The sequence below is a fragment of the Scyliorhinus torazame genome, chromosome 1, assembly GCF_047496885.1.
Source record: "Scyliorhinus torazame isolate Kashiwa2021f chromosome 1, sScyTor2.1, whole genome shotgun sequence".
Lineage (NCBI taxonomy): Eukaryota > Metazoa > Chordata > Chondrichthyes > Carcharhiniformes > Scyliorhinidae > Scyliorhinus > Scyliorhinus torazame.
The window spans coordinates 200,991,743-201,018,877 of NC_092707.1; the positions used below are offsets into that span (position 1 = coordinate 200,991,743).

Here is a 27,135-nt window from a genome sequence, read left to right on the forward strand (position 1 = left end):
TCTGTTTAGTTGTTTAATTGTCCACCACCATTCCCAGCAAGATGTAGCAGGACTGTAGAGCTTTTAACTTGATTTGCTGGTGGTGGGAATCACTTAGCTTTGGTCTGTCACAAGTAGCTTCTATTGTTCAGCATGCAAGTAGTTTTGCATTGCAGCTTCACCAGTTGACATATCATTTTTAAGTACACTTCTTGGCATGCCTGCTGCACTCTTCATTGAACCAGGATTGTTCCCTTAGCTTGGTGGTAATGGTGGTGTGAAATATCTGCCATATCATGAGGTTACAGATTTGTGATTGAATACAATTCTGCTGCTCTTGAAAGCCAACAGCATCTTATAGGTGCCCAGTTTTGAGCTGCTCGAACTGTTCTGAATTGATCCCATTTCATATGGTGCCAACAATCAGGGCCTGTTTAGCTTGACAGGACTGTGTGGTGGTCATTCCTATCTATTGTGTTATGGACAGATGCATCTGCAACAAGTAGGTTGTCGACGGCCAGTCTGGTAGGTTTCTCCCACTACTCCTTACCTCACCAGCTGCTGCAGGTCCAGTCTCGCAGATATATCCTTCAGGACTCTGTCAGCCCACTCAATCGTGGTGCTACTGAGCCATTCATTAAAATCCCCCACTCATTCTTTGCCCTTGGTGCTTCCTCCAAGTGGTGGTCTCCATGCAGGGGTACTGACTCATCAGTTGACGGAGGATAGCTGTGTGTAATCAGGGTAAAGTTACTTTGCCCATCAGACTTCATGGGGTCTTCATTGAGCCAGAGTTGATCCCTTGGCTTGGTGGTAATGGTAGTGTTAAGTATCTGCCATACCATGAGGTTACAGATTGTGATTGAATATAATTCTGCTGCTCTTGAAAGCCACCAGAATCTTGTCAGTGCCCAGTTTTGAGCTGCTAGAACTGATCAGAATCGATCTTCTGTTCTGGAGTCAATGTTGAGGAGTCCCAAGGCAATTCCCTCCTGACTGTATGTCACTGTGCTGATGACCGATCAATGGGACAGTACATGCTTGAAGATGGTAATGGTGGTACCTTGGCATTAGCTACAAGGTATGATTTGGTGAATGTGATTATGCCAGGCTGTTGCTCGACTAGTCTGAGGGACATCTCTCCCTATTTTAACCATTTAAAGAGATCTTTAAGGGGTTGATAGGGCAGGGTGCACTGCTATAATTTCTAGTGCCTATGTTAGTAGCAGGTGGTCTGTCTATTTTTTATTACTTTTTGACTTTTCAGCAGAGGCTGAGTAGGTGATTTGGTCATTTCAACTGTATTGCTACCATTGAACTGAACTCCACAGTGGTTAGCACTGCTGCTTCACAGCAGCAGGAACCTGGGTCCAATTCCAACCTTGGGTGACTGTCTGTGTGGAGTTTGCATGTTTTCCTTGTGCCTCTATGCATGGGTTTCCTCCGGGTGCTCTAGTTTCCTCCCACAGTCCAAAGATGTGCAGGTTAGGTGGATTGGCCATGCTAAATTTCCCCAGTGTCCAATGGTTAGGTAGGGTTATGAGGATAGGGCTGGGAAGTGGGCCTAGGTTAGGGTACTTTTTCGGAGGGTCGGTGCAGACTTCATGGGCCAAATGGCCTCCTTTTGCACTGTAGGAATTCCATGATTATATGAATCAAATTTAAGTTCCACCAGCTGTCATGGTGGGGTTTGAACCCATGCCCCCAAAATATTACCCATGGCATTTAGATTGCTAGACCAGTGACATTACTACCCTCCCTAGGCCATTAATTCCCTACTATCATTGTTTCTATCAGTTATGCTTTTTTCTTCAAAAAAATGTAGGTGATTATTTTCTTTGTCAGACACGTTGAGCTGGGTTTTTTAAAAAACATGGAGCAAGTTTGTATGCAGTACAAAGTAAACTACCTATCCCTAAACGTGGTGGCAACACCATTGTTCTGCATGAAATGTCTCCTTCTCAAGTTTCTCTACATCTCAGCAGCAAACTACCAAAAATTGCCACCACTATTCATGAGCACTCGGACAACGACAAATAAAAGCATTGACACGGAGCAAATTAATTTGCTGTCCCTAAACATTTTAAACAGATTGCAATCTGCCTTTGCAAGTAGAAAATAGGAGGAGGAGGAGAATTATCAACATTTAAACCATGAATGAATGCAAATTTTCATACAACCCATGGTATGAGAACTTCCAGGTAGAGTCTCGGATGTGAATGCAAAGTTGCTGTAATGCACGGGTGGCACGCTGGTGCCGTGGTTAACCCTGTTGCCTCGGACTTCCGATGATGGCCATGGAGTGAGTGGTCACACATTTGGTAGCTCCTGCTCGTGGCGGTCTTTTTTGGGCTTTTTCCCCCAGTTTTCAAGAGAAAGTGGAAGCTTGACAGAAAAAGGTGTAGGAGTGTGAGTAGAGGAGATTGACCTTCTAGTTTATGGAGCTGAGGTTCAGAAGTGGAAAAAAAAAAGAAGTCGGTCGAAGCGGGCGTGGAGCTGACAACGCACATGGTGATGGCGGAGGGGCAGGGAATGGCCTTGAAGTCTCAATGGTCAACAGAGCAGCTGGTGAGCTTCTTGAACGAGAAGTTCACCCAGCAACGAAAGGAGAGTCTGGAGGACCTGGCCAAGACGGTGGACTCGATCAAGGCGGTGGTTGACTGCATGGAGGCGAGGCTGGCAGCCCATGGTCAGACAATCCAGATGTTGGAGGAGCTGTCGGGGGAACACGACGAGCAGTTCGCCTCGATGGCAGCGGAGCTGGGGTTAATGCAGGACCACCAGAAGAGGTTGGTGGAGAAGGTGGAGGACTCGGAGAACCAGTCACGCAGGCAGAATATTCGGATTGTGGGTTTGCCGGAGGGGTGCGAAGGAGCCGATGCTGGCGCATACATGGGGAAGATGCTCGAGAAGCTGCATTTGACCAGCCATTGGAGGTGGACATAGCGCACAGGGCGTTTATGAGGAGGACCCAGGGGAACGAGCCACTGAGGGTGACGGTGGGACGGCTACACCGGTTTCTTGATAAGGAATCATGAGGTGGGCCAGGCAGACGAGGCGCTGTGCCTGGGAGGGCAGTGATATTCACGTGTACCCAGATCAGTGTGCACCAGGATCAGTGTGCAGAGCTGGCCAAGAAGAGGGCAAGTTTTAATAAGGTCAAGGCGGCCCTCTACAAGAAGGGGGTGAAGTTTGGACTACTGTACCCGGCAGGCCTGTGGGTGACTTATGGGAGCCGGGAGCTGTATTTTGGATCTTCGGAGGAGGCAATGGAGTTAATGACAGACAATGGACTGGCAGGAGAAGGTGGACCTTGAACTCTGGTGGAGGAGTTGTGATGCTGCTGTAAAATCCTTTGCTCGGGGCCATTTATTTTTTCCCTTGTTTTGTTCTTTGTTCAGGGATTGGGGTTGGTTTCATTTTCTGTTCCTATTGATAGTTTGCACTAATGTTTGAGTGGAGGGGGGGAGGGATCAGTGGGGAGTGGGATGCTAGGTGTCAGGGGCCAGAGTCTTCAGGCTAGCTGGGTGGGCGAGTTCACGGATGCAGTGAGCTGAAGGTTAGCATGGAATGGGGGAGCTTGGGATCGGGGGGGGGCCTTTAAAATGGAGGAGGAGGAGGGTTGATGACGGTGGCTGTGCGGGACACAGGCCGGAGGCTGGCCCAGGAGGTGCTATGGCTGATCGGCAGGTGGGGGTGCAGGGTGCCGCCCCCCCGACCATGCTGGTCACTTGAAACATTGGAGGTTTGAATGATCCGGTCAGAAGGGCCCGTGTGTTTGCACATTTGAGGCAACTGAAGGCAGATGTGGCCATACTGCAACAAACACACCTGAAGGTGGAGGGCCAGATCAGGTTGAGGGAGGGATGGGTTGGGCAAGTATACCAGTTCGGGGTTGGACTTTAAAATGAAGGGGAGTAGTATTGGTGAATAGTTATGCCCGAACTGGGATAATGTGGAATTTATGAGGCGGGTGCTGGGAAGGTTTCCGGACCTGGAGTCTCATCGGCTGTTTATGGGGGAAGACTTCAACGCAGTCCTGGATCTAAGACTGGACCGGTCGAGCCCTAGGTCATGAAGGTATCAACTACGGCTAAGGAGCTCCGGGTTCATGGAGCGCATGGGGGGGTCGATCCATGGAGATTTGGGAGGCCGAGGGGGAAAGAATTTTCGTTTTACTCCCACGTGCACAAGGTGTACTCCCAAATAGATTTCTTTGTACTGGATAAAAGCGACTAGCAGATGCTGAATATTGAGCAATAGTGGTGTCGGACCACACCCCACATTGGCTGGACATGCGAGTGAGCAGAGGGCTGTTAGCAGAGTTTGTGAGGTGAGCGAAGCCATCCGGGGGTATATAAAGATCAACGATATGGGGGAGGTGTCGGCGGGTACAGTCTGGGAGGCACAGAAGGCAGTTATCAGGGGGGGGGATTTATTTCTATTCTGGCACACAAGGAGAAGGCAGAGTGGGTGGAGATAGAGGCTGGTGGGAGAAATCCTATAGGTGGACAGGAGGTACGCAGAGGTCCCAGAGGAAGGGCTTTTGAAGGAACACCAGAGGCTACCAGTGGAATTTGGTCTCCTATCCACGAGCAAGGCAGTGGGACAACTTAGTGAGGGGAAAAGGAGCGGTGTATGACTATGGGGGAAAAGAGAGCAGGATGCTAGCGCACCAGTTTGAGGAAACAGGAGGCGACAAGACAGATCGGGAAAGCGAGAGATACGGGGGGTGGGGGGTGGGGGGGGTGGGGGGGGGGGTGGGGGGGGGGGGGGTGGGGGGTTCGAGATTACTACAGCAAGCTGTATAAATCTGAAACCCCAGACGGAGAAGAGGGGATGAGCCGATTTTTGGGAGGGCTGGAGTTCCCGAAGGTGGACGGGGAGCTGGTAGAGCGCCTGGCCATAGAGCCTTTGGCAATGGCGCTACAAGCTTCGAAGGTCTGGCAGGGAATAGTACGAGGAGGGGTGGAGCATAGGGTCTTGCTCTACGCGGACGATTTGCTCTTATGTATATTGGAGGGATTATGGGAATACTAGAGGAATTCGGCCAGTTCTCGGGCTATAAATTGAATATGGGCAAAAGTGAGGTCTTTCCGATCCAGCCAAGGGGGCAGGAGAGGAGATTGGGGGAGATGCCATTCAAGGTGGTCGGAGGGAGCTTTAGGTACTTAGGTATCCAGGTGGCACAGGAAATGGGGACAGCTCCACAAATTGAATCTGGGTAGGCTAGTAGAGTAAATGAAGGGAGACTTCCGGATGTAGGACGCGCTCCCGCTGTCTCTGGCGGGATGACAGTCCTCCGAGGTTGCTGTTTGGTTTTCTGCGTCATCCAATTTTTATCTCGAAGATATTCCGGCGGGTGAGGAAGATGCTGCTGGAACGGGGGCGTGGGGAGGAGGGGCTGGCTCTTCCGAACTTTATTAACTATTACTGGGCGGCGAATATTTCGATGGTCAGGAAAAAGTGGGTAGTGGGGGAGGGGTCAGTGTGGGAGCGAGTGGAGGCGGCATTCTGTAAGGGCATGAGTTTGAGGGCATTGTTAACGGCACCTCTGCCGTTCTCGCCGGCTCGGTACTCAACAAGCCCGGTAGTATGGCAGCCTCGAGGGTGTGGGGACAGTGGCAGCAGCTCAGGGGTTTGGAGGGGGCGTCGGTGTGGACACCGATATGTGATAACCATCGGTTCGCTCCGGGGAGGCTTTCGGAGGTGGCAGCAGGCAGGGATCGAGAGATTGGGGATCTCTTTCCTGATGAGGGTTTTCGGAGTTTGGAGGAGCCGACATTTTGGCCATGGCTTCCCTGGTGGCCGAGGTGAATTTTACTGGGATGGAGGGACTCAGAGCCCCCGAAGTCGGGGTTTTGGGTTAGCAACATGGCGAGGTTTCTCAGACTTGAGAAAATTAAATTTGCCTTGAGGAGTTCATCACAGGGGTTCGCTCGGAGGTGGCAGCCGTTCAGCGACTTCTTTGAGAAAAATTAGAAATTTAGACTGTCAGTATGGGGGGTGGGAAGGAGGGGGGGGGGGGGAAGGGAGGCTTAGAAGTGACGAATAAGGGTAGAAAAACCACTGGCGGGAGGGCCGGGAAAGGCTGGCAGTGTGTTTTTATACCACATGTTGGTTGGGGTTTACGTTTGGGGTGGGGCCGGGGGAATGATAGTTATTTCATCATGGGTTCTGTTGGATGTTATTGTTGAAAAGTATTAAAATTGTAAATATCTCAACAAAATATTTTCTAAAAAAAAAAAAACACTGCCACCTCAAGGCACCGAGGACCCGGGTTCGATCCCAAACCCGGATCATTGTCCTTGTGGAGTTTGCAGTCTCAGTCAGCGTGGGTCTCATTCCCACAAGCCAAAGATTGGGTAGGGTAGGTGATTGGCCATGTTAAAATTGCCCCTTAATTGAAAAAAAAATAATGAATTGGGTACTTTAAATTTTATTATTATTATTTTTTTAGTTATTCTAATGCACTACATCCAATTTTTTTTTGATTCATTTATGGGGTATGGGCCTCACTGGTTAGGCTAGTATTTATTGCTGTAGCCACCTGGGTTGGCCAATTTGCGACGTAAAATGGGGAACAGCAAAGGCTGAAGGGAAATTCAGCCAACACAGGCAGAAACTAGCAGGTGAAAGTTTACTGTGTATTAGACTCTGCAAAAGCCCAGACAGCATCGATACCAGCAACCATCTGCATAATAATGTAGCGGCCATCTACATACTAATGAGCGATCCCCGGGAACAATCGAAACATTTGAGATAAACAAGGAACCCAGACTCCTCAGCGCCAGCAGGAGCCAACACAAAAGAGGTTAACCGACACCTAAAGACCGCCCATCGATCAGGGAACCGCTCCAGTATTGGAGAAATCGAACCAAGCGATTGGAACGCAATCCAATCACTTGAAACCAGGTACGGGGTCCGCCCCGAAAGGCGGGAAGCCCCTGGGGACTATAAAGTAAAGCCCCCCAGACAGGGTCACTCAGCAACACGAACCAACTCTTGACAGTGACCTGACCAGGTGTAGCCAAAGAACGCAAGTTTCAAGTCAACGCTTGCTACGAGATAGGCGCTCCTAGCTACCAGTCCATACCAGCTTTTGAATCCCGCAGACTCAGAACCCGAACAAAAGGCCATTTGTTCCCCTGACCTGGTGGGCCAGTCCGAAGCTAAGTATTGGCCTGTTAGTGATAGAAATAGCTTAGAAAGTAGAGTTTATGCAGGAGTAGATTTGACTGTGTGTAAATAAATGTGCTTTGATTTGAATCTTACTAATTGATGTACTGAGTTATTGATCATAACTTGAACTTGAACCTCGTGGCGGTATCATAAAGATACCTGGCGACTCTAGAGCAAAGGTTATAAAACAGAGCCAATTGAACCAACCAAAAGTTAGCAACATTGCCCATCCCTAGCTGCCCTTCAGATGGTGGTGGTGAGTTGCCTTCTTCAACTGCTGCAGTGCTCAAGGTGTAGGTACACCCACTGTGCTGTTAGGGAGGGAGATCCAGGATGTTGCCCGAGCGAGTGAAGGAACGGCGCTTTATTTCCAAGTCAGGGTGGTGAATTACTTAAGAGGGGAACCTCCAGGTGGTGGGGTTCCTAAGTATCTGCTGCTCTTGTCCTTCTAGATGGTAGTGGTCATGGGTTTGGAAGGTGCTGTCTAACATTGGGGAGTTGCTGCAGTGCATCTTGTAGATGGTACACATGACTTCCACTGTTGGTCGGTGGTGGAGGGTTTGAATATTTGTGGAAGGGGGAGCAATCAAGCGGGCTGCTTTGTTCTGGATGGTGTCGAGCTTCGAGTGTTGCTGGAGCTACACTCATTCAGGCAAGTGGAAGTGCATCCCATTACACTCCTGACTTGTGCCTTGTAGATGGTGGACAGGCTTTGAGGGGTCAGGTGAGTTACACACTGTAGAAATCCTAGCTTTTGACCTGCTCTGATAGCCACAGTGTTTATATGGCTAGTCCAGTTCAGTTTCTGACCAACGGTAACCCCTAGGATGTTGATAGTGGGGGATTCAGTGATGATAATGCCATTAAATGTCAAAGGGCGGTGGTTAGATCCTCTCTTGTAGGACATAGTCATTGCCTGGCACTTGCGTGGTGTGAATATAACCAGCTACTTGTCAGCCCAAGCTTGGATATTGTCCAGCTGCGGAAAATGGACATGGACTGCTTCATTTTCTGAGGAGCCGCAAATGGTGCTGAACATTGTGCAGTCATCCGCAAATATCCCCACTTCTGACCTTATGATGGAAGGGAGGTGAAGTTGCTGAAGATGTTTGGGCCGAGGGCACTACCCTGAGGAACTTCTGCAGTAACGTCCTGGAGCTGCGATGATCGACTTCCAACCACAACCATTTTCCTTTGTGCCAGATATGACTCCAACCAGCGGAGAGTTTCCCCCTGACACCCATTGACTCCATTTAGCTAGGGCACCTTGATGCCATCTGTTAAATGCTGCCTTTATGTCAAGGGCAGTCACTCTCACCTCTGGCATTCAGCTATTTCGTCAATGTTTGAATCAAGGCTTAATGAGGTCAGGTGCTCAGTGACCCTGGCAGAACCCAAACTGAGCATCCGTGAGCAGGTTACTGCTGAGTAGGTGCTGCTGGATAGCATTGTTGATGCCTTCTTCCATCACTTTGCTGAAAGATAGAAAATAGGTGCAGTAGGACATTCGGTCCTTTGTGCCTGCACCACCATTCAATATCATGGCTGATCATGCAAATTCAGTATCCCACTCCTGCCTTCTCTCCATACCCTTTGATCCCTTATATCCAACAAACTGGCCCCAACAATTTTCTGTGGTAGAGAATTCCACAAGTTCACAACTCTGAGAGAAGAAGTTCTTCCTCGTCTCAGTCATGAATTGCTTACCCTTTATACTTCAGCTGCTACCCCTAGTTCTGGACGTCCCCAACATTGGGAACATTCTTCCCGAATCTCGCCTGTCCCCTCCCATCAGAATTTTATATGTTTCTATGAGATCTCCTCTCATTCTTCTAAATTCCAGTGAGTACAAGCCCAGTCGATCCAGTCTTTCTTCATGTGTCAGTCCTGCCATCGCGGAAATTAGTCTGGTGAACCTTTGCTGGACACCCTCAATAGCAAGAATGTCCTTCCTCAAACTAGGAGACCAAAACTGTGCACAATACTCAAGATGTGGCCTCACCAAGGCCTTGTATAACTGCAGCAAGACATCCCTACTCCTATACTCAAATCCTCTCGCTATGAAGGCCAGCACACCATTAGCTTTCTTCACTGTCTGCTGTACCTGCATGCCAACCTTCAGCGACTGATCCACCATGACACCCAGGTCTCATTGCACCTTCCCCTTTTCCTAAACTGCCACCATTCAGATAATCTGCCTTCCTGCTTTTTCTCCCAAAGTGGATAACCTCACATTTACCCACGTTTTATTGCATTTGCCAAGTATTTGCCTACTCAGCCAACCTGTCCAAGTCACCCTGCAGCCACTTTGCGTCCTCCTCACAGCACACACTGCCACCCAGCTTAGTGTCATCTGCAGATTTGGAGATATTGCATGCAATTCCTTCGTCCAAATCATTAATGTATATTGTGAACAGCTGGAGTCCCAGCACTGAACCCTGCAGTCCCCCATTAAATCACTGCCTGCCACTCTATTCCCACTCTGCTTCCTGTCCACGTCAATACATTACCCCCAATACCATGAGCTTTAATTTTGCTCATTAATCCTTTGTGTGAGACCATCTCAATTGCCTTTTGAAAGTCCAGACACACAACATCCACTGGTTCACCCTTGTCCACTCTACTGGTCGCATCCTCAAACAAATTCCAGAAGATTTGTCTTTACTGAAACCATGCTGACTTGAACCGATCCTGTCCCCACTTTCTAAATGCTCAGTTATTTCATCCTTAATGATTGACTCCAGCATTTCCCCTACCACCAATGTCAGGCTAATCAGTCAGGATTTTTTAACATTTATTGTCCTTTTAGAATTATGATGTAAAGCGGCCCACTTTTTGATTTTTGTCCTTGGTTACTCTGTCTTCCCTTTACTGCCTTTTGTTTCTGTCCCAACTTTAATTCCCTCCGACTTCCTGCATCGGGTCCCATCCCCCTGCCACATTAGTTTAAACCCTCCCAACAGCAGTAGCAAACACTTCCCCAAGGACATTGGTTCCGGTCCTGACCAGGTGCAGAACGTTCGGTTTGTCCTGGTCCCACCTCACCAGAACCGGTTACAATGTACTGGGAATTTGAATCCCTCCCTCTTGCACTATCCCTCAAGCCACGTATTCATCTTAGCTATCCTGCCTTTCCTACTCTGACTAGCACGGGGCACTAGTAGCAATCCTGAGGTTATTATATTTGAGGTCCTACTTTTTAGTTTAACTCCCAACTCCCTAAATCCAGCTTGTAGGACCTCATACCATTTTTTACACCACCACAGCTGGCCTTTCACCCTCCCCCTCCAGATGATGGAGAGTAGATTCCTGCCCTATTTCTTGTGTACAGGACACACCTGAGCACATTGCCAGTGTAGGAACTGGAACAGCTTGGCTAAGGGTGTGGCAAGTTCTGGAGCACAAGTGTTCAGTACTATTGCGGAGTATTGTCAGGGCCCATAGCCTTTGCAGTATACAGTGCCTTCAGCCATTTCTGGAGTGAAACGTATTGGCTGAAGACTGACATCTGTGATGCTGCGGACCTCCAGAAATTTGAAAAAATTACCAGTGATCTGCACTGGGTGCTGTACTCTGCTAAGCATTATCTAAAATTTTGCCAAACTAATCTGTTGATGTGCTAGTTTGAATTTTTCTATCAAGCTTTATATATTTTTACAATTTTCTATCAAGTTTTACATTTTCAAATAATGTTTAAAACAGAATATCTGAACAGTTTTAAAAGAATAATATACAGCTCACAAAGGTCTTGGTGGGATTGCACAGGACTCCACACTGGCTTGGTTTGGCACACATCATTATACCTCACCTTTCAAAAATGTGGTCACTGCTGTATAGCCAAGCACCTAATTTACGCAAAATTTAGATAAACCACTTTTTCCAGAAGGCATTTTCCCAAGTCAAGTACTTGCTAGCTTTCATAGTCTCCATGTAAGAAGCTTTGGCGCAAGTTCTCTTCTTTCACAACTCAACACATTTTTGTAGCATTCCTCACATGCAGGAAACAAAGTTTCAAAGTGCTTTTCATCAGTAGGGGAAAAGAGTGGACATTAAAGCGATGGAAGTAAAGATAGAAAAAAACGGAGTGTGTTAAGTTGAGATCCTACAGGCATAGGTAGGAAGACAGAAGAAATTATGCGGGTAACACCAGAGCACAGGGTTGTGTGATTGAATCAGCTGCAAATGGTAAAATCCTGGGAATGGAAAACGAGGTCCAGCACAGTTAGAGAAAGTGGAAAGGTACATGCGAGGACAGGAAAATAAATGAAAGGCTTACTCAATGTCACAAAGGTAGGAGTGGGGGGACAATTATAAAGCAATTTGAAAGGATGAGGTCAATCTTTTTTTAAGGTATCAGTGAATTGGGAGAGGGTTACATAGAAACATACATAGAAAATAAAAGCATTCAGCCCGTTGAGCCTGCTCTGCAACTCTTTATGATCATGACTGATCATCAAGTTCAATACCCTGATCCCACCTTCCCCCCTCGTATCCCTTTACCCCAAGAGCTATATCCAATTCCTTCTTGAAATTACACAATGTACACGTGGAACGTGAGAGGCCTGAACGGACCGATAAAAAGGGCCCGAGTGCTCGCGCATTTGAAAGGACTAAGGGCAGACGTGGTTATGCTCCAAGAGACGCACCTAAAGGTGGCGGACCAAGTTAGGCTAAGGAAAGGATGGGTGGGACAGGTGTTCCACTCAGGACTGGACGCAAAGAATAGAGGGGTGGCCATTTTGGTGGGGAAACAGGTCGCATTTGAAGCAAAGAACATCGTAGCAGATAGCGGAGGTAGATATGTAATGGTGAGTGGCAGGCTGGAGGGAATGGAGGTCGTGTTGGTTAACGTGTATGCCCCAAACTGGGACGATGCGGGATTTATGAGACGGATGCTGGGGCGTATACCGGACCTATGGGGAAGAGTGAATTATTTGTGATACATCCAGGGGACCAGAGTAGAGAGATAGAAGGCTTGCCTCTAAGGAAAGTGGAAAGAAACTTCCGATACCTGGGGATTCAGATCGCTAGGAGCTGGGGAACCTTGCACAGACTTAATCTGACACGGTTGGTAGAACAAATGGAGGAGGACTTCAAGAGGTGGGACATGCAGCCTCTATCGCTGGCGGGCAGGGTGCAAGCAATTAAGATGATGGTCCTCCCGAGGTTCTTATTTGTATTTCAATGTCTCCCTATCCTAATCACTAAGACCTTTTTTAATAAAATAGACAGGAGCATCACGAGCTTCGTGTGGGCAGGGAAAGTTCCGAGAGTAAGGAGGGGGTTCCTTCAGCGTAGTAGGGACAGAGGAGGATTGGCACTACCGAACTTGGGCGATTACTATTGGGCCGCCAATGTGGCAATGATACGTAAATGGATGATGGAGGGTGAGGGAGCGGCGTGGGAAAGACTGGAGAGAAAGTCCTGTAAAGGGACGAGTTTAGAGGCGCTGGTGACGGCGCCGCTACCGATCTCACCTAAAAAGTTTACCACGAACCCGGTGGTGGCGGCAACATTAAATATCTGGGGACAGTGGAGGCGACAGAGAGGGGTGCGGGGAGCCCTGGTGGGGTCCCCAATCAGGAACAACCATAGGTTCGCCCCAGGAAGAATGGATGGAGGATTTCAGAGCTGGTTCCAGTTGGGAATTAGGAGGGTGGGAGATTTATTTATAGATGGGACTTTTGCGAGCTTGGGAGCATTGGAGGAAAAGTATAAGTTGCCCCGGGGAAATTTCTTGAGATATATGCAGGTGAGGGCATTTACTAGACAACAGGTGAGGGAATTTCCATTGCTCCCGACACAGGGGATACAGGACAGGGTGCTTTCAGGGGTGTGGGTCGGAGAGGGCAAGGTGTCAGAGATTTACCGAGAGATGAGGGAAGAGGGGGAGGAGTCGGTGGGCGAACTAAAAGGAAAGTGGGAAGAAGAACTAGGGGAGGAGATAGAGGAGGGTATGTGGGCTGATGCCCTAAGCAGGGTAAATTCCTCTTCCTCATGCGCCAGGCTTAGCCTGATTCAATTTAAGGTGCTACATAGAGCACACATAACGGGAGCAAGATTGAGCAGGTTCTTTGGAGTGGAGGACAAATGTGGGAGGTGTGGCGGGAGCCCGGCAAACCACGCACATATGTTTTGGGCATGCCCGGCACTGGAAGGGTATTGGAAGGGAGTGACGGGAGTGATTTCGCGGGTGGTGAAGGCCCGGGTCAAACCAGGCTGGGGGTTAGCTCTATTTGGAGTTGCGGAAGAGCCGGGAGTGCAGGAGGCGAAAGAGGCCGACGTTGTGGCCTTTGCGTCCCTAGTAGCCCGGCGCAGGATCCTACTCATGTGGAAGGAGGCGAAACCCCCCGGACTGGAGGCCTGGCTAAATGATATGGCGGGGTTCATTAAACTGGAGCAGATAAAGTTTGCCCTGAGAGGATCGGCTCAAGGGTTCACCAGGCGGTGGCAGCCATTTCTCGACTACCTAGGGGAACGTTAGAGGGAAGACAGATGACCAGCAGCAGCAACCCAGGGGGGAGGGGGGGGGGGGAGGGGGGGTTTAGTTTAGGTCAAAGATAAAGGGGTTTTGTTACTTGTGTATTGTTTAAAATTTCTGTATTGTTATTGTTGCGTTTGCTTTGTAAGAGGGGAAAAATTGTTGTTTGGGAAAAAAATTTCAAAAAAACATTTATAAAAAAAAAGAAATTACACAATGTTTTGGCCTCAAATACTTTGTGGTAGTGAATCCCACAGATTCACCACTTTCTGGGTAAAGACATTTCTCCTCATCTCAGTCCTAAAAGGTTTACCCCTTATCCTCAAACTATGACCTTCGTTCTGGACTCCCCACCATCGGGAACATTCTTTCTGAATCTACACGGTCTAATCCTGTTCCATCATTTTGCTGATAGAAAGATAGAAAATAGGTGCAGTATAGTCCCACCATCCCAGGAATCAGTCTGGTAAATCTTCGCTGCACTCCCTCCATAGCAAGAACATCCTTCCTCAGATAAGGACATCAAAACTGCACACAATACTCCAGGTGCGGCCTCACCAAACCTCTGTACAATTGCAGTAAAATATTCCTATACTCAAATCCTCTTGCTATGAAGGCCAACATACCATTTGCCTTCCTTACTGCCTGCTATACCTTCATGTGTACTTTCAGCAATTAATGCACCAGGACACCAAGGTCTCTCCAAGTATCCACCTCTCTCAATTTACGCCCATTCAAATAATCTGCCTTCTTACTTTTACTACCGAAATGGATAACCTCACATTTATCTAAATTATACTGCATCTGCCATGAATATGCCCACTCACTCAACCTGTTCAAATCCTGAAGAATCTCTGCATCCTCCTCATAGTTCACCCTCCCACTCAACTTTGTGTCATCTGCAAATTTGGAACTGCTACATTTAGTTTCCTCGTCCAAATCAATGTTTTTTAGGCTTTCGACAAGGTCTCACATTGCAGATTACTATGTAAAGTTACAAGCGCATGGGATTGCAGGCAGTGTCTTGAGATGGATAGAAACCTGGTTAGCAGTCAGGAAGCAAAAAGTTGCCGTCCTAACACAGATCCCTGCGGTACCCCACTGTTCACTGCCTGCAAAATGGGAAGCCATTTATTCCAATTTTTTGCTTCCTGTCTGCTAACCAGGTTTCTATCTATCTCAAGACACTACCTGCAATCCCATCCGCTTTTTAACTTTACATAGGGCGAGACCTTGTCGAAAGTCTTCTGGAAGCCTAAAAAAACCACATCCACTGGGTTTCCCTGTTCAACAGCTTCAAAGAATTCCAATAGATTTGTCAGGCATGATTTCCCTTTCATGAATCGATGCTGATTTTGTCTGATTATACCACTGATTTCCAAATGCTGTGCTATGAAATTCTGGATAATGGACTCTAGCAACTTCCCTACTACCAACATTAGGCTCTGATCTATAGTTCCCTGTTTTCTCTCTATCACCCTTTTTGAATAATGGGGTTACTTTAGACATAGACATAGAATTTACAGTGCAGAAGGAAGCCATTCGGCCCATCGAGACTGCACCGGCTCTTGGAAAGAGCACCCTACCCAAGGTTAACACTTCCACCCGATCCCCATAACCCAGTAACCCCACCCAACACTAAGGGCAATTTTGGACACTAAGGGCAATTTATCATGGCCAATCCACCTAACCTGCACATCTTTGGACTGTGGGAGGAAACCGGAGCACCCGGAGGAAACCCACGCACACATGGGGAGGATGTGCAGACTCCGCACAGACAGTGACCCAAGCCGGGAATCGAACTTCGGACCCTGGAGCTATGAAGCAATTGTGCTATCCACAATGCTACCGTGCTACCCTCCAATCTGTAGGATCCATTCCAGAATCCAAAAAGTTTGGAATGGCGGCATGCGGCACAGTGGTTAGCACTGGGACTGCGGCGCTGAGAATCTGGGTTCGAATACCGGCCCTGGGTCACTGTCCGTGTGGAGTTTGCACATTCTCCTCATGTCTGTGAGGGTTTCAACCCCACAACCCAAAGAAGTGCAGGTTAGGTGGATTGGCTATGCTAAAATGCCCCTTAATTGGAGAAAAAATAATTGGGTACTCTAAATTTATTTTTTTTAAAAAGAAAATTATGGAAAATGACTGCCAATGGTTCTACTATTTCTAGGGCTACTTCCTTAAGACTCTGGAATTAAACTCATCAGGCCCAGGAGATTTATCGGCCTTCAATCCCCATAAATGTCCCGAAAACATTTCTTTACTAATACCAACTTCCTTCAGCTTGTTTCTCAGAAACTTGTGTTTCTCAGTACCTCTGGTACATTATTCATGTCTTCTTTTGTGAAAACAGAAGCAAAGTATGAATTTAGTTCCTCAGCTATTTCTTTGATCCCCATTATGATTTCCCCCATTTCTGACTGCAAGAGGCCTACATTCATTTTTATATCAATATTTTTCTCTTTACATACCTATAGAAACGTTTAGTCAGTTTTAATGTTCCCCGTTAGTTTACTTTCATATTGTATTTTCTCCTTCTTAACAAATCCCTTGGCCTGCCTTTGCTGAACTTTAAACTTCCCAATCTTCATGTCTATTGCTTTTTCTTGCTAACTTGTGTGGCTATTCTTTGAATCTAATAGCAATCCAATTTCCCTTGCAAGCCTTGTAAGCCATCCCTTCGGGTGGATAACAGGAACACAGTACTTTACACATGTGTATTTTGACTAAAAGATAAGAAAATCTGCAAACATTTTTTTTTTGATTGTTTACCTCTTTAATCTTGGTTTCAGGACACTCCGATTGTAAGGTGAGTGTGGCTCCCTCTATGTTCCTGGGCATTGGGGTGGATCCAGGGTTGATGGTGAACTGAATCTGATCAGGAGAAATGGTGTGATGGACATAACCCTGCGACATTCCATCAGGATCTGATATCAAATAAAAGTTGTCCTCGCCGCTTCCAGATAGAAAAGACACCAAATTATTATTGTTCCCTCCTTCCTCTTCATCTTCTTCCTCGTCCTCTTCTTCGAGGCCAATTGGGTCCTGTTCTATTAGGACAGTTGTCCTATCATAAACTGTCCCAGAGGAAGATGACACCAGCCCATTTTTACCAGAAAATCCCATCTTCTCCTCTCTAGTCAGCTCCTCTTCATCATCGTCTGTGTCATAGTACGTGACATTGTTATTCTCAGATAAAAGTTTGCCTTTTTCTGGGTCATTGTCACCCATGTTGGATCCTGAATTATGGCAGAATAGTAGAATTCTCTGGATGGTTATGAAACAAACACAAATAGTGAGTTAGTAATGCAGAAAAAAAATGCATAACACCAGCTTTCCATAACTGGAACTACATATAGATTACCTTTCACTCCACATTTATGAAGCATTCAGATGAGCACTTAAAACACCATAGCATACAAGACTACGGACCAAGTACGAAAATAGGTATTTTTGTGCTGGAAATCTCTATGACTCCACAGCAATCTCAAGACTTTTTGATGCACTTTACAGCCAATGATGTGATTTCAGCCTAGATACTGTTATAACCCTGGAAATGCAGCAACCAATTCATTCACAGCTAGCCCCCATAAACAGGGCTTTGATAAAACTACAGAAATAGTGTATTTGTGAGAAATCAAACTGTCATGGTGTAAGTGCCACAAATCAGCATCATAGAATAGTTAAAGCACAGGAAGCCATTTGGCCTGTTTGTCTGCTGGCCCTCTTAAATGAGCAATTCATTTAGTGCCACTCGCCCACCTTCTCCCCCATAGCCCTGCACAATTTACCTTTTTAGATAATAACCCAATTCCCTCTTGAATGCCTTGATTGAATCAGCCTCCACCACACAGACAGTCTATGCATTCCAGAAGCTAACCACTCACCGTGTACAAAGGTTCCTCTTCATGTCACCATTGCTTCTTTTTCTAATTATCTTAAGTATATGTCCTCTGGCTCTCAATCTTTCCCGAATAATTCCCCCATATCTACTCTATCCAGACCTCTTGATTTTGAATATCTCTATCAAATCTCCTCTCAACTTCCCCTTCTCCAAGGAAAACAGTCCCCTCAACTTCTCCAATTTATCTTCATAACTGGGCAAAATTCAAACAGGGCAAAAGAGAAAAATATTGGGAGCAAGACAAACAATGGGAAAAAGACAAACTTATAGGCTCTGTGCCTGAATGTACAGAGCATTTGCAATAAAGTAGATGAACTAATTGTGCAGATAGATCTAAATGGGTACATTACGGAGACATGGCTGCAGGGTGAGCAGGGATGGGAACTGAATCTCCTAGGGTATTCAGTTTTTAGGAAGGACAGGTATAAAAGAAAAGGTGGTGGCGTGGCACTGCTGGTTAAATAGGAAATTGACACAATAGTGAGAAAGGATATTAGCTCTGACAATGTGGAGTCTGTATGGGTATAGTTGAGAAATACCAAGGGGCAAAAAGCATTAGTGGGTGTCATGTGTAGACCCCCAAACTGCAGTGGTGATGTTGGGAATGGCATTAAACACAAAATTAAAGATGCATGTAATAAGGGAATATTGGTGATCATGGTTGATTTCAATCTGTACATAGATTGGGCAAATCAAATTCGCCGCAATGCCGTAGAGGAGGAATTCCTCGAGTGTTTAGGGATGGTTTTCTTGACCAATATGTGGAGGGACCAACTAGAGAGCAGGCCATCCTAGACTGGGTACTGTGTAATGAGAAGGGAATTATTGCCAATATGGCTGTGCGAGACCCCTTGGGGATGAGTGACCATAATATAATACAATTTTTTAATCAAGATGGAGAGTGAAGTAGTTGATTCGGAGACTAGGGTGCTGAATCTTAATAAAGGAAACTTTGAAGATATGAGGCGCGAGTTGACCATGATAGCTTGGGGAGAGTTACTTAAAGGGTTGACAGTGGATAGGCAATGGCAACATTCAAGGAACGCATGGGGGAACTGCAGCAACTGTTCATTCCTGTCTGGCACAAAAGCAAAATGGGTAAGAGGGCCAATCCATGGTTTACAAAGGAAATTAGAAATAGTATGTGATCCAAGGAAGAAGCATACAGGTTGGCCAAGAAAAATAATAGGTCTGAGGATTGGGGGCAATTTAGAATTCAGCAAAGAAGGACCAAGGGATTGATTAAGGAGGGGAAAAATAAAGTACGAAAGTAAACTTCCAGGGAACATAAAAACTGACACTAAGAGCTTTGATAGATATGTGAAGAGAAAGAGATTGGGAAAGACAAATGCAGGCCACCTACAGGCAGAAACAGGGGAATGTACAATGAGGAACAAAGAAATGGCTGAGCAATTGAATACATACTTTGGTTCTGTCTTCACAAAAGAGGACACAAATAAGATACCAGAAATGTTGGAGAATGAAAGGTTTAGTGAAAGGGAAGAACTTAGGGAGATCAACGTTAGTAGAGAAATGGTGCTGGGAAAATTCTTGGGATTGAAGGCAGATAAATCCCCAGGGCCTGATAATCTGCATCCCAGAGTGCTTAAGAAAGTGGCTCTGGAAATAGTGGATGCATTGGTGGTCATCTTCTGGGATTCTATAGACCCTGGAACAGTCCCTGCAGATTGGAGGGTAGCTAATGTCACTCCAATATTCTAAAAGGGAGATAGAGAGGAAGCAGGGAATTATAGACCAGTAAGCTTAACATCAGTAGTAGGGACAATTCTTTAATCCATTATCGAGGACTTTATAGTGGAACATTTAGAAAGCAGTGGCAGGATCAGTCAGAGTCAGCATGGATTTATGAAGGGGAAATTATGCTTGACAAATCTGTTGGAATTCTTTGAAGATGTAACTAGTACAGTTGACAAGGGTGAGCCAGTCGATGTGGTATATCTGGACTTTCAGAAGGCGTTTGACAAAGTCCCGCATAAGAGATTATTGTGCAAGATTAAAGCGCATGGGATTGAAGAAGTGTATGGAGGTGGACAGAAAACTGGTTGGCAGAGAGGAAACAAAGGGGAGGAATTAATGGGTCCTTTTCAAATTGGCAGGCAGTAACTCGTGGGGTGCCACAGGGTTCGGTGCCAAGACCCCAGCAATTCACAATATATATTACTGATTTGGATGAGGGAACAAAATATAACTCAAAGTTTGCAGGTGATACCAAATTGGGTGGGAGAGTGAACTGTGACGAGGGTGCAGCGATCCTACAGCATGATCTGGACAGGTTGGGCGAGTGGGCAAATCAATGGCAGATGCAGTATAATTTGGATAAGTGTGAGGTTATTCACTTTGGAAGCAAAAACAGGAAGGCAGATTACTACCTGAACGGTTGTAAATTGGGAGTGTGCGCAGCCGACCTGGGTGCCCATGTGCACCCGCTGAAGGTAAGCAGGCAGGTGCAGCAGGCGGTAAAGAAGGCTAATGGTATGTTGGCCTTCATTGAGAGAGGTTTCGAGTCAGGAGCAGGGATGGGTTGATGCATTTATACAGGGCCTTGGTGAGGCCACACCTGGAACATTGTGTGCAGTTTTGATCTCCTTTTCTGAGGAAGGATGTTCTTGCTCTCAAGGAAGTGCAGCGAAGTTTTACCAGACTGATTCCAGGGATGGCAGGACTGTCAAAAGAGGAGAGATTGACTAGGTTAGGATTGTTCTCTCTAGAGTTCAGAAGGAGGAGTTGGGTCTCATAGAGACTTATAAAAATTCTAACAGGACTAGACAAGGTAGGTGCAAGGAGGATGTTCCTGGTGGTGGGCGTGTCCAGAACCAGGGGTCACAGTCTGAGGATTCAGGGTAAACCATTTCGGACAGAGATGAGGAGACATTTCTTCACCCAAAGAGTGGGGAGCCTGTGGAATTCAGTACCAAAGGAAGTTGTTGATTCAAAAACATTGAATATATTCAAGAGGCAGCTAGATATAGCACATGGGGCGAATGGGATCAAAGATTATTGAGTTACTTGATCAGCCATGATCGTGATAAATGGCGGAGCAGGCAAGAAGAGCCAAAAGGCCTCCTTCTGCTCCTACTTCTATGCATCTAAGTAAGTTAATCATCCCTGGAACCATTCTCCTAAATTGTTTCTGCACTCATTCTAATGCCTTCACATCCTTTCCAAAGTGTGGTGCTCAGAACTGGACTCAAGTGGGCGGCACAGTATTAGTACTGCTGCATCACAGCTCCATGGACCCAGTTTGAACCTTAGGTGACTGTCAGAGTTCCCATTCTGATCATAGTAAAGCGACCATGCTAGAATGTAAAGGGTAATGCCATGATTTACTGAATAGGCAGATTTATGAAGAGACCATTGGTGCAAAGCAAGAGGCGAGTTACAGCCAGTGGACTGTACGCCAACAATGCAGTCAGTACCTCAGGGAGGAGAGGAAGAGGGGAGGACTGGAACAAACACAGCATTAGAAAACTTGCATTCTCCATGCAGTGCCATCACAAGATTGATTTTAAACCTCAACAATATTGCAAGGTCATTTTAAACAATGTACTCCAGATTTATATCAGATTAGAGTCCAATTCTCATCCAAGAATGCCGACATATCCAATTACATTTGATTAGAGTTTTGAATTAAATACAACACTTTTTTTTAAATGTATTAGCTTTGGATACTTGGTACATGGAGCAGCATAGCCAATAATCGGCCCAATATTACTTAGGCTGGGAGCACTTTCCACAAATGAGACCAGTTCCATGTGGGCAAAGTCCTGAATCACCAAACAAACTGCAATACAAAGATTGGCCATGAAAACACTGATCCAAGCTCAGTATTTCTCCGAATGGTGTGCCTAGAATGAAAAGATCTGGCTTGGCAAGATTTACATGAGGAAAGTGCCTGCTAATTATGTTCACTTGTAGGAATTAAAAACATTTTGCGAAGTACGCATATTACATATTTACATCAAGTGAATGTGAATTTTTTGGTAAAACTAAACTAATGGTTTACAATGAACATAAATTTAAATAGAATTTATGGCAATCAGAAGAAACAGTTTATGCATAAAAAATGGCAGCATAAAATGCAACGCCTTACTGTGCCACACAGATCAAGGACTCAAATTCTTTTTTTAATTAATCATTCTCAGGACATGGGCATCATTAATTTTTCTTTTTAAATTTAGAGTACCCAATTCATTTTTTTTCCAAGGGGCAATTTAGCGTGGCCAATCCACCTAGCCTGCACATCTTTTGGGTTGTGGGGGCAAAACCACGCAAACACGGGGAGAATGTGCAAACACCACACGGACAGTGACCCAGAGCAGGGATCGAACCTGGGACCTCAACGCCATGAGGCAGCAGGGCTAACCCACTGTGCCACCGTGCTGCCCCCAAATTTTAATAAAATGCCAATACTCCACTACAGGAAAGCAGCACATAAGAAGGCAGACAGTGCCCCACCCCACATCTCCATGCTCAAACCCCTCATTCCACTGCACCACTAACCAGTCAGCCCCCTCCAACTCCACCCCTCATTTCCCACCCCCCAACCACATGCCATGTTCCACCCTACCATCTTGTCGCATTCCAACTTCGCTTCTCATCCTACAGTTGGCAGCTGGAAGTTGTTGCCTCTCATCCCCCACAGCATCCCAGCCTCTCATTTCCCCCAGTGTTCCAGCCACTCATCTCCACCCCCCAGTGTCCCAGCCTCTCATCTTCCCCCCCCCAGTGTCCCAGCCTCTCATCTACCCCCCCCCCCCCAGTGTCCCAGCCTCTCATCTTCCCCCCCCCAGTGTCCCAGCCTCTCATCTTCCCCCCCCCCCCCAGTGTCCCAGCCTCTCATCTACCCCCCCCCCCAGTGTCCCAGCCTCTCATCTCCCCCCCAGCCTCTCATCTCCTCCTCCCGTCCCAGCCTCTCATCTCCCCCCCCGCGTCCCAGCCTCTCATCTCCCCCCGTGTCCCAGCCTCTCATCTCCCCCCGTGTCCCAGCCTCTCACCTCCTCCAGTGTCCCAGCCTCTCACCTCCCCCAGTGTCCCAGCCTCTCACCTCCCCCAGTGTCCCAGCCTCTCACCTCCCCGTGTCCCAGCCTCCCATCTCCCCGTGTCCCAGCCTCTCACCTCCCCCAGTGTCCCAGCCTCTCATCTCCCCCAGTGTCCCAGCCTCTCATCTCCCCCAGTGTCCCAGCTTATCACCTCCCCCAGTGTCCCAGCCTCTCACCTCCCCCAGTGTCCCAGCCTCTCATCTCCCCCAGTGTCCCAGCTTATCATCTCCCCCAGTGTCCCAGCCTCTCACCTCCCCCAGTGTCCCAGCCTCTCATCTCCCCCAGTGTCCCAGCCTCTCATCTCCCCCACAGTGTCCCAGCCTCTCATCTCCCCCACAGTGTCCCAGCCTCTCATCTCCCCCAGTGTCCCAGCCTCGCATCTCCCGCAGCGTGCAAGCCCCTTCACCTTCCCTGTGCCACTCCAACCCCCTGCTCCGCACCAACCTGCCCCCATTGCCCTCCCCACCCTTCCCCCGCTCAGCCGCACTGACAGCCTGCCATCCCGGGAGCTGCACGGACTTGTATGGCCAGTGGGAGAGATGGTTCCAGGAAGGACGGGCTTGGGCCGGGCTGCTCCCTCGGGTTAGCCATCACTCTTGCCGCTATCGCTCTCCCCGTCCATCCCCGCCGGCCGTTACCTGCTCCCTTCTCCCCGCTCGCAGCTGCGGCCCCTCCTGCCGCCACCATGGCTCTCCACCCCGCGGCACGCCGGGATCGCGGCGCCAGCCCCGCCCCCTTCCCCAGAAAAGGAGCCAACAGTCGAAACGAGCGGGGAGAGGAAAACCCCCTCCCGCCGCCCGCCACCCCGCCGCCGCCATTCCAGCCCCCCGGCAAACCGACATTGGCCAATTTCCTGGGGCATTTTAGAGGAGCGATGCGGCCGGTTTCCCCGGCGACGACCCCCAGAGGCTGAGGTCAGGGCTGACGTCAGCCCCCTGAGCACGTGACTAGGCCGCCCCGCCCCCCCCCCCGGGGAAACGGGAGGGGGGCGGAACTCTCCAGAAAGTTCAGCGACTTTCCTCCTGAGGTGGCTGCGCTTGTGTGCAAGGAGGGGAAGGGTTCATGGAGATCTGCTCCCCGGCGCACCCCCTCATCTATCTTCGAACATTGACTTATTATTCTTCAATATCACTGCTCTACAGAACTATGGAAAGTGATAGGGCAGCGCGGTAGCACAAGTGGTTAGCACTGTTGCTTCACAGCGCTAGGGTCCCAGGTTCGATTCCCCGCTGGGTCACTGTCTGTGCGGAGTCTGCACGTTCTTCCCCGTGTGTGTGTGGGTTTCCTCCGGGTGCTCCGGTTCCCTCCCACAGCCCAAAGACGTGCGGGATTAGGTGGATTGGCCATGATAAATTGCCATTAGTGACCAAAACAGGTTAGGAGGGGGGATAGGGTGGGAGTGAGGGTTTAAGTGGGTCGGTGCAGACTCAATGGGCCTCCTGCACTATATTAGGGGCTGTTTAGCACAGGGCTAAATCGCTGGCTTTGAAAGCAGGCCAGCAGCACGATTCAATTCCCGTAACAGCCTCCCCGAACAGGCGCCGGAATGTGGTGACTAGGGGCTTTTCACAGTAACTTCATTTGAAGCCTACTTGTGACAATAATCGATTTTCATGTTCTATGATAGCTCCCCAGGTTGGCCATCACCTTCATAGAATCCTGACAGTGCAGAAGGAGGCTATTTGTTTGCCATCCATAGCAGCAGAGTTGTATCCAACCACAATCTATAACTTCATGGTCCAGCAAAATTGGCAGGGTGGCACAGTCGTTTCACAGCTCCAGAGTCCCAGGTTCGATTCCCGGCTTGGGTCACTGTCTGTGCGGAGTCTCCACGTTCTCCCTGTGTCTGCGTGGGTTTCCTCCGGGTGCTCCGGTTTCCTCCCACAGTCCAAAGATGTGCAGGTTAGGTGGATTGGCCATGCTAATTTGCCCCCGATGCTCCACCCCCGACCAGCCGAGTTTCCGACAGCGTCGGTCACGTGTGGTCTCTTCCATCGGGAACTCAGCGTAGCGGCTGTGGACTGAGTCCAGCGGCGCCAGAGTCGGGGGCGGGCCGATCCGTGGGCAGATGAAACGTTATTCGGTGCTGAGCGGACTGGAGGGTGGTCCGGGGTGCACTAGCCGGCCAAAGGGGAGACACTATTTAGCGGGTCCACGAGCGGTATCCGCCATGTATCACGGCGCGTCTGCAGCAGGCCGCCACCGTCCCGGCAATTCTCCGGACCGTATCGGAAGCTAGGGCACGGTACTCTACGCTGCCGGCATGCTAGCCCCCAGCAAAACGGGAAATCGCTGGCTGTTTTACACCATTTTTCTGACCGTTCCCACATAGGGGACATAGCCCAGAATCGGAGAATCCAGTCCCTGTGCTCCAGACGAGCTATGCCCTTATCCAAGGTGTTCCAGTACAGCTACAATACTGGCATCTACCCAACAATGTGGAAAACTGTCAAACTATGTCCTGCATCAAAAATCACGACAAATCCAGCCTGGCCAATTACTGCTCCTTTTAGATACCGAGTAAAGCTCCGTCAACACTGTCCCCATCAAACACACCCAGGACAGGTACAGCACAGGTTTAGATACAGAGTCATCAATTACCGCGCCATGCTATTTCCGGGCGCGCCCAGTGCCTTACGCCTTGCTCGAGAAGGTAGAAGGGGAGCTCACTCGTTTGGAGAGTTTGGGTATTATCAGGCCCGTCCGTTTTGCTGACTGGGCAGCACCAATTGTACCTCTAATGAAGCCAGATGCCACAGTTCGCTTGTGTGGCGACTATAAACTTACAGTGAATATGGTTTCCCGACTTGACCGATATCCAATGCCTCGCATAGAGGATCTCTACGCGAAACTTGCAGGTGGACTCTCGTTCACAAAATTAGATATGAGTCACGCCTACCTGCAGTTGGAGCTGGACCCTGCCTCCCGACCATATGTAACGATTAATACACACCGGGGCCTGTATGAATATACACGGTTGCCCTTTGGAGTATCCTCTGCCTGCGCAATTTTTCAACGTGTTATGGAGGGCATTTTGAGAGGTTTACCACGTGTGGCTGTCTACCTAGATGACGTTTTGATTACAGGGACGTCGCAGCAGGAACATTTGGAAAATCTGGAGGCTGTCCTTAGACGCCTTTCGGAGGCTGGAGTCCGTTTACGCCGCACAAAGTGCGTATTTCAGGCAAAGGAAGTAGTCTACCTAGGTTATCGGGTGGACCGCGAAGGTTTGCACCCCGTCGCAGAGAAGGTGCGTGCAATTCAACATGCCCCCGCCCCGACTGACACTTCGCATCTTCGTTCTTTTCTCGGTCTCGTAAACTATTACGGGAAGTTCCTCCCCAATCTGGCAACTACTCTGGCCCCTTTGCACCTTCTGCTAAAGAAAAATCACACCTGGGTTTGGGGTCAGCCGCAAGAAACCGCTTTCCGGCGGGTAAAGCAACAATTGTCGTCGTCTGGGTTACTAACCCACTATGATCCTGGAAAGCCTTTGCTCGTCACATGTGATGCATCCCCGTATGGTATTGGGGCCGTCCTGTCCCACAAGATGGAGAACGGGGCCGAACGACCGATAGCTTTCGCCTCCCGCACATTGACTGCAGCGAAGAAAAAGTACGCGCAGATCGAGAAGGAGGGCCTGGCAGTGGTTTTTGCAGTGAAACGCTTCCACCAGTACGTGTACGGCCGCCATTTTACTATCGTGACTGATCATAATCCCCTGCTGGGACTTTTCAGAGAGGATAAGCCAATACCGCCCATTGCTTCTGCACGGATCCAGCGCTGGGCTTTGTTGCTTGCTGCATACGAGTATTCTCTGGAGCACAAACCAGGTACGCAGATAGCAAATGCCGACGCACTGAGCCGATTGCCTTTATCGATCGGCCCCATGTCGACCCCCATGACCAGTGAGGTGGGTGCAACCCTAAATTTTATGGACACTTTGCCTGTCACGGCATCACAGATCCGTGAGTGGACCCAGACGGAGCCAGTCCTGTCAAAGGTTCGGCACATAGTCCTGTAAGGTGGGCAGCATAGACAGCTCCCAGGCGAGTTGCGGGCATTTTCCTCCAAGCTGTCAGAATTCAGCGTGGAAGACGGCATCCTCTTGTGGGGGACGCGTGTGATTGTCCCGGAAAAAGGCCAGGAGCTGATACTAACAGACTTGCACAATGGGCATCCAGGCGTGACCAAAATGAAAATGTTGGCCCGGAGTTATGTCTGGTGGCCAGGCCTCGACACCGACATTGAGAAGGTGGCCCAAAACTGCTCCATTTGCCAGGAGCATCAGAAGCTTCCGCCGGCCGCGCCCCTACATCACTGGGAATGGCCAGGGCGGCCTTGGGCACGCTTGCATGCAGATTTTGCAGGCCCTTTTCAAGGATCCATGTTCCTTCTACTAATTGACGCCCAGTCCAAATGGCTAGAGGTGCATAAGATGCAGGGGACAACATCCTGCGCAACAATTGAAAAGATGCGTTTATCGTTTAGTACGCATGGCCTCCCCGAGGTGCTGGTCACGGATA

The 27,135-nt window shown here is 48.5% G+C and overlaps 1 protein-coding gene across 4 annotated transcripts in view; it reads right to left on the reverse strand.

Moving 5' to 3' along the window:
- The window catches only part of mtf1 (metal-regulatory transcription factor 1), a 159,556-nt gene extending 136,184 nt beyond the window's left edge, over positions 1-23,372 (reverse strand). Inside the window, exons 1-2 of one of the 4 annotated variants that reach the window (XM_072501854.1) lie at positions 23,248-23,372; positions 16,418-16,912 (exon numbers count right to left, since the gene is read on the reverse strand). In XM_072501854.1, the coding sequence (XP_072357955.1) occupies positions 16,418-16,876 (459 nt within the window). In that variant the 5' untranslated portion in view covers positions 16,877-16,912; positions 23,248-23,372. Of the gene's footprint in view, positions 1-16,417; positions 16,913-17,532; positions 19,261-19,939; positions 21,209-22,137; positions 22,208-23,247 lie in introns of those variants that run through there. The other 3 variants (XM_072501845.1, XM_072501842.1, XM_072501860.1) reach the window with 3 other exon arrangements.
- Positions 23,373-27,135: the final 3,763 nt, after the last annotated feature.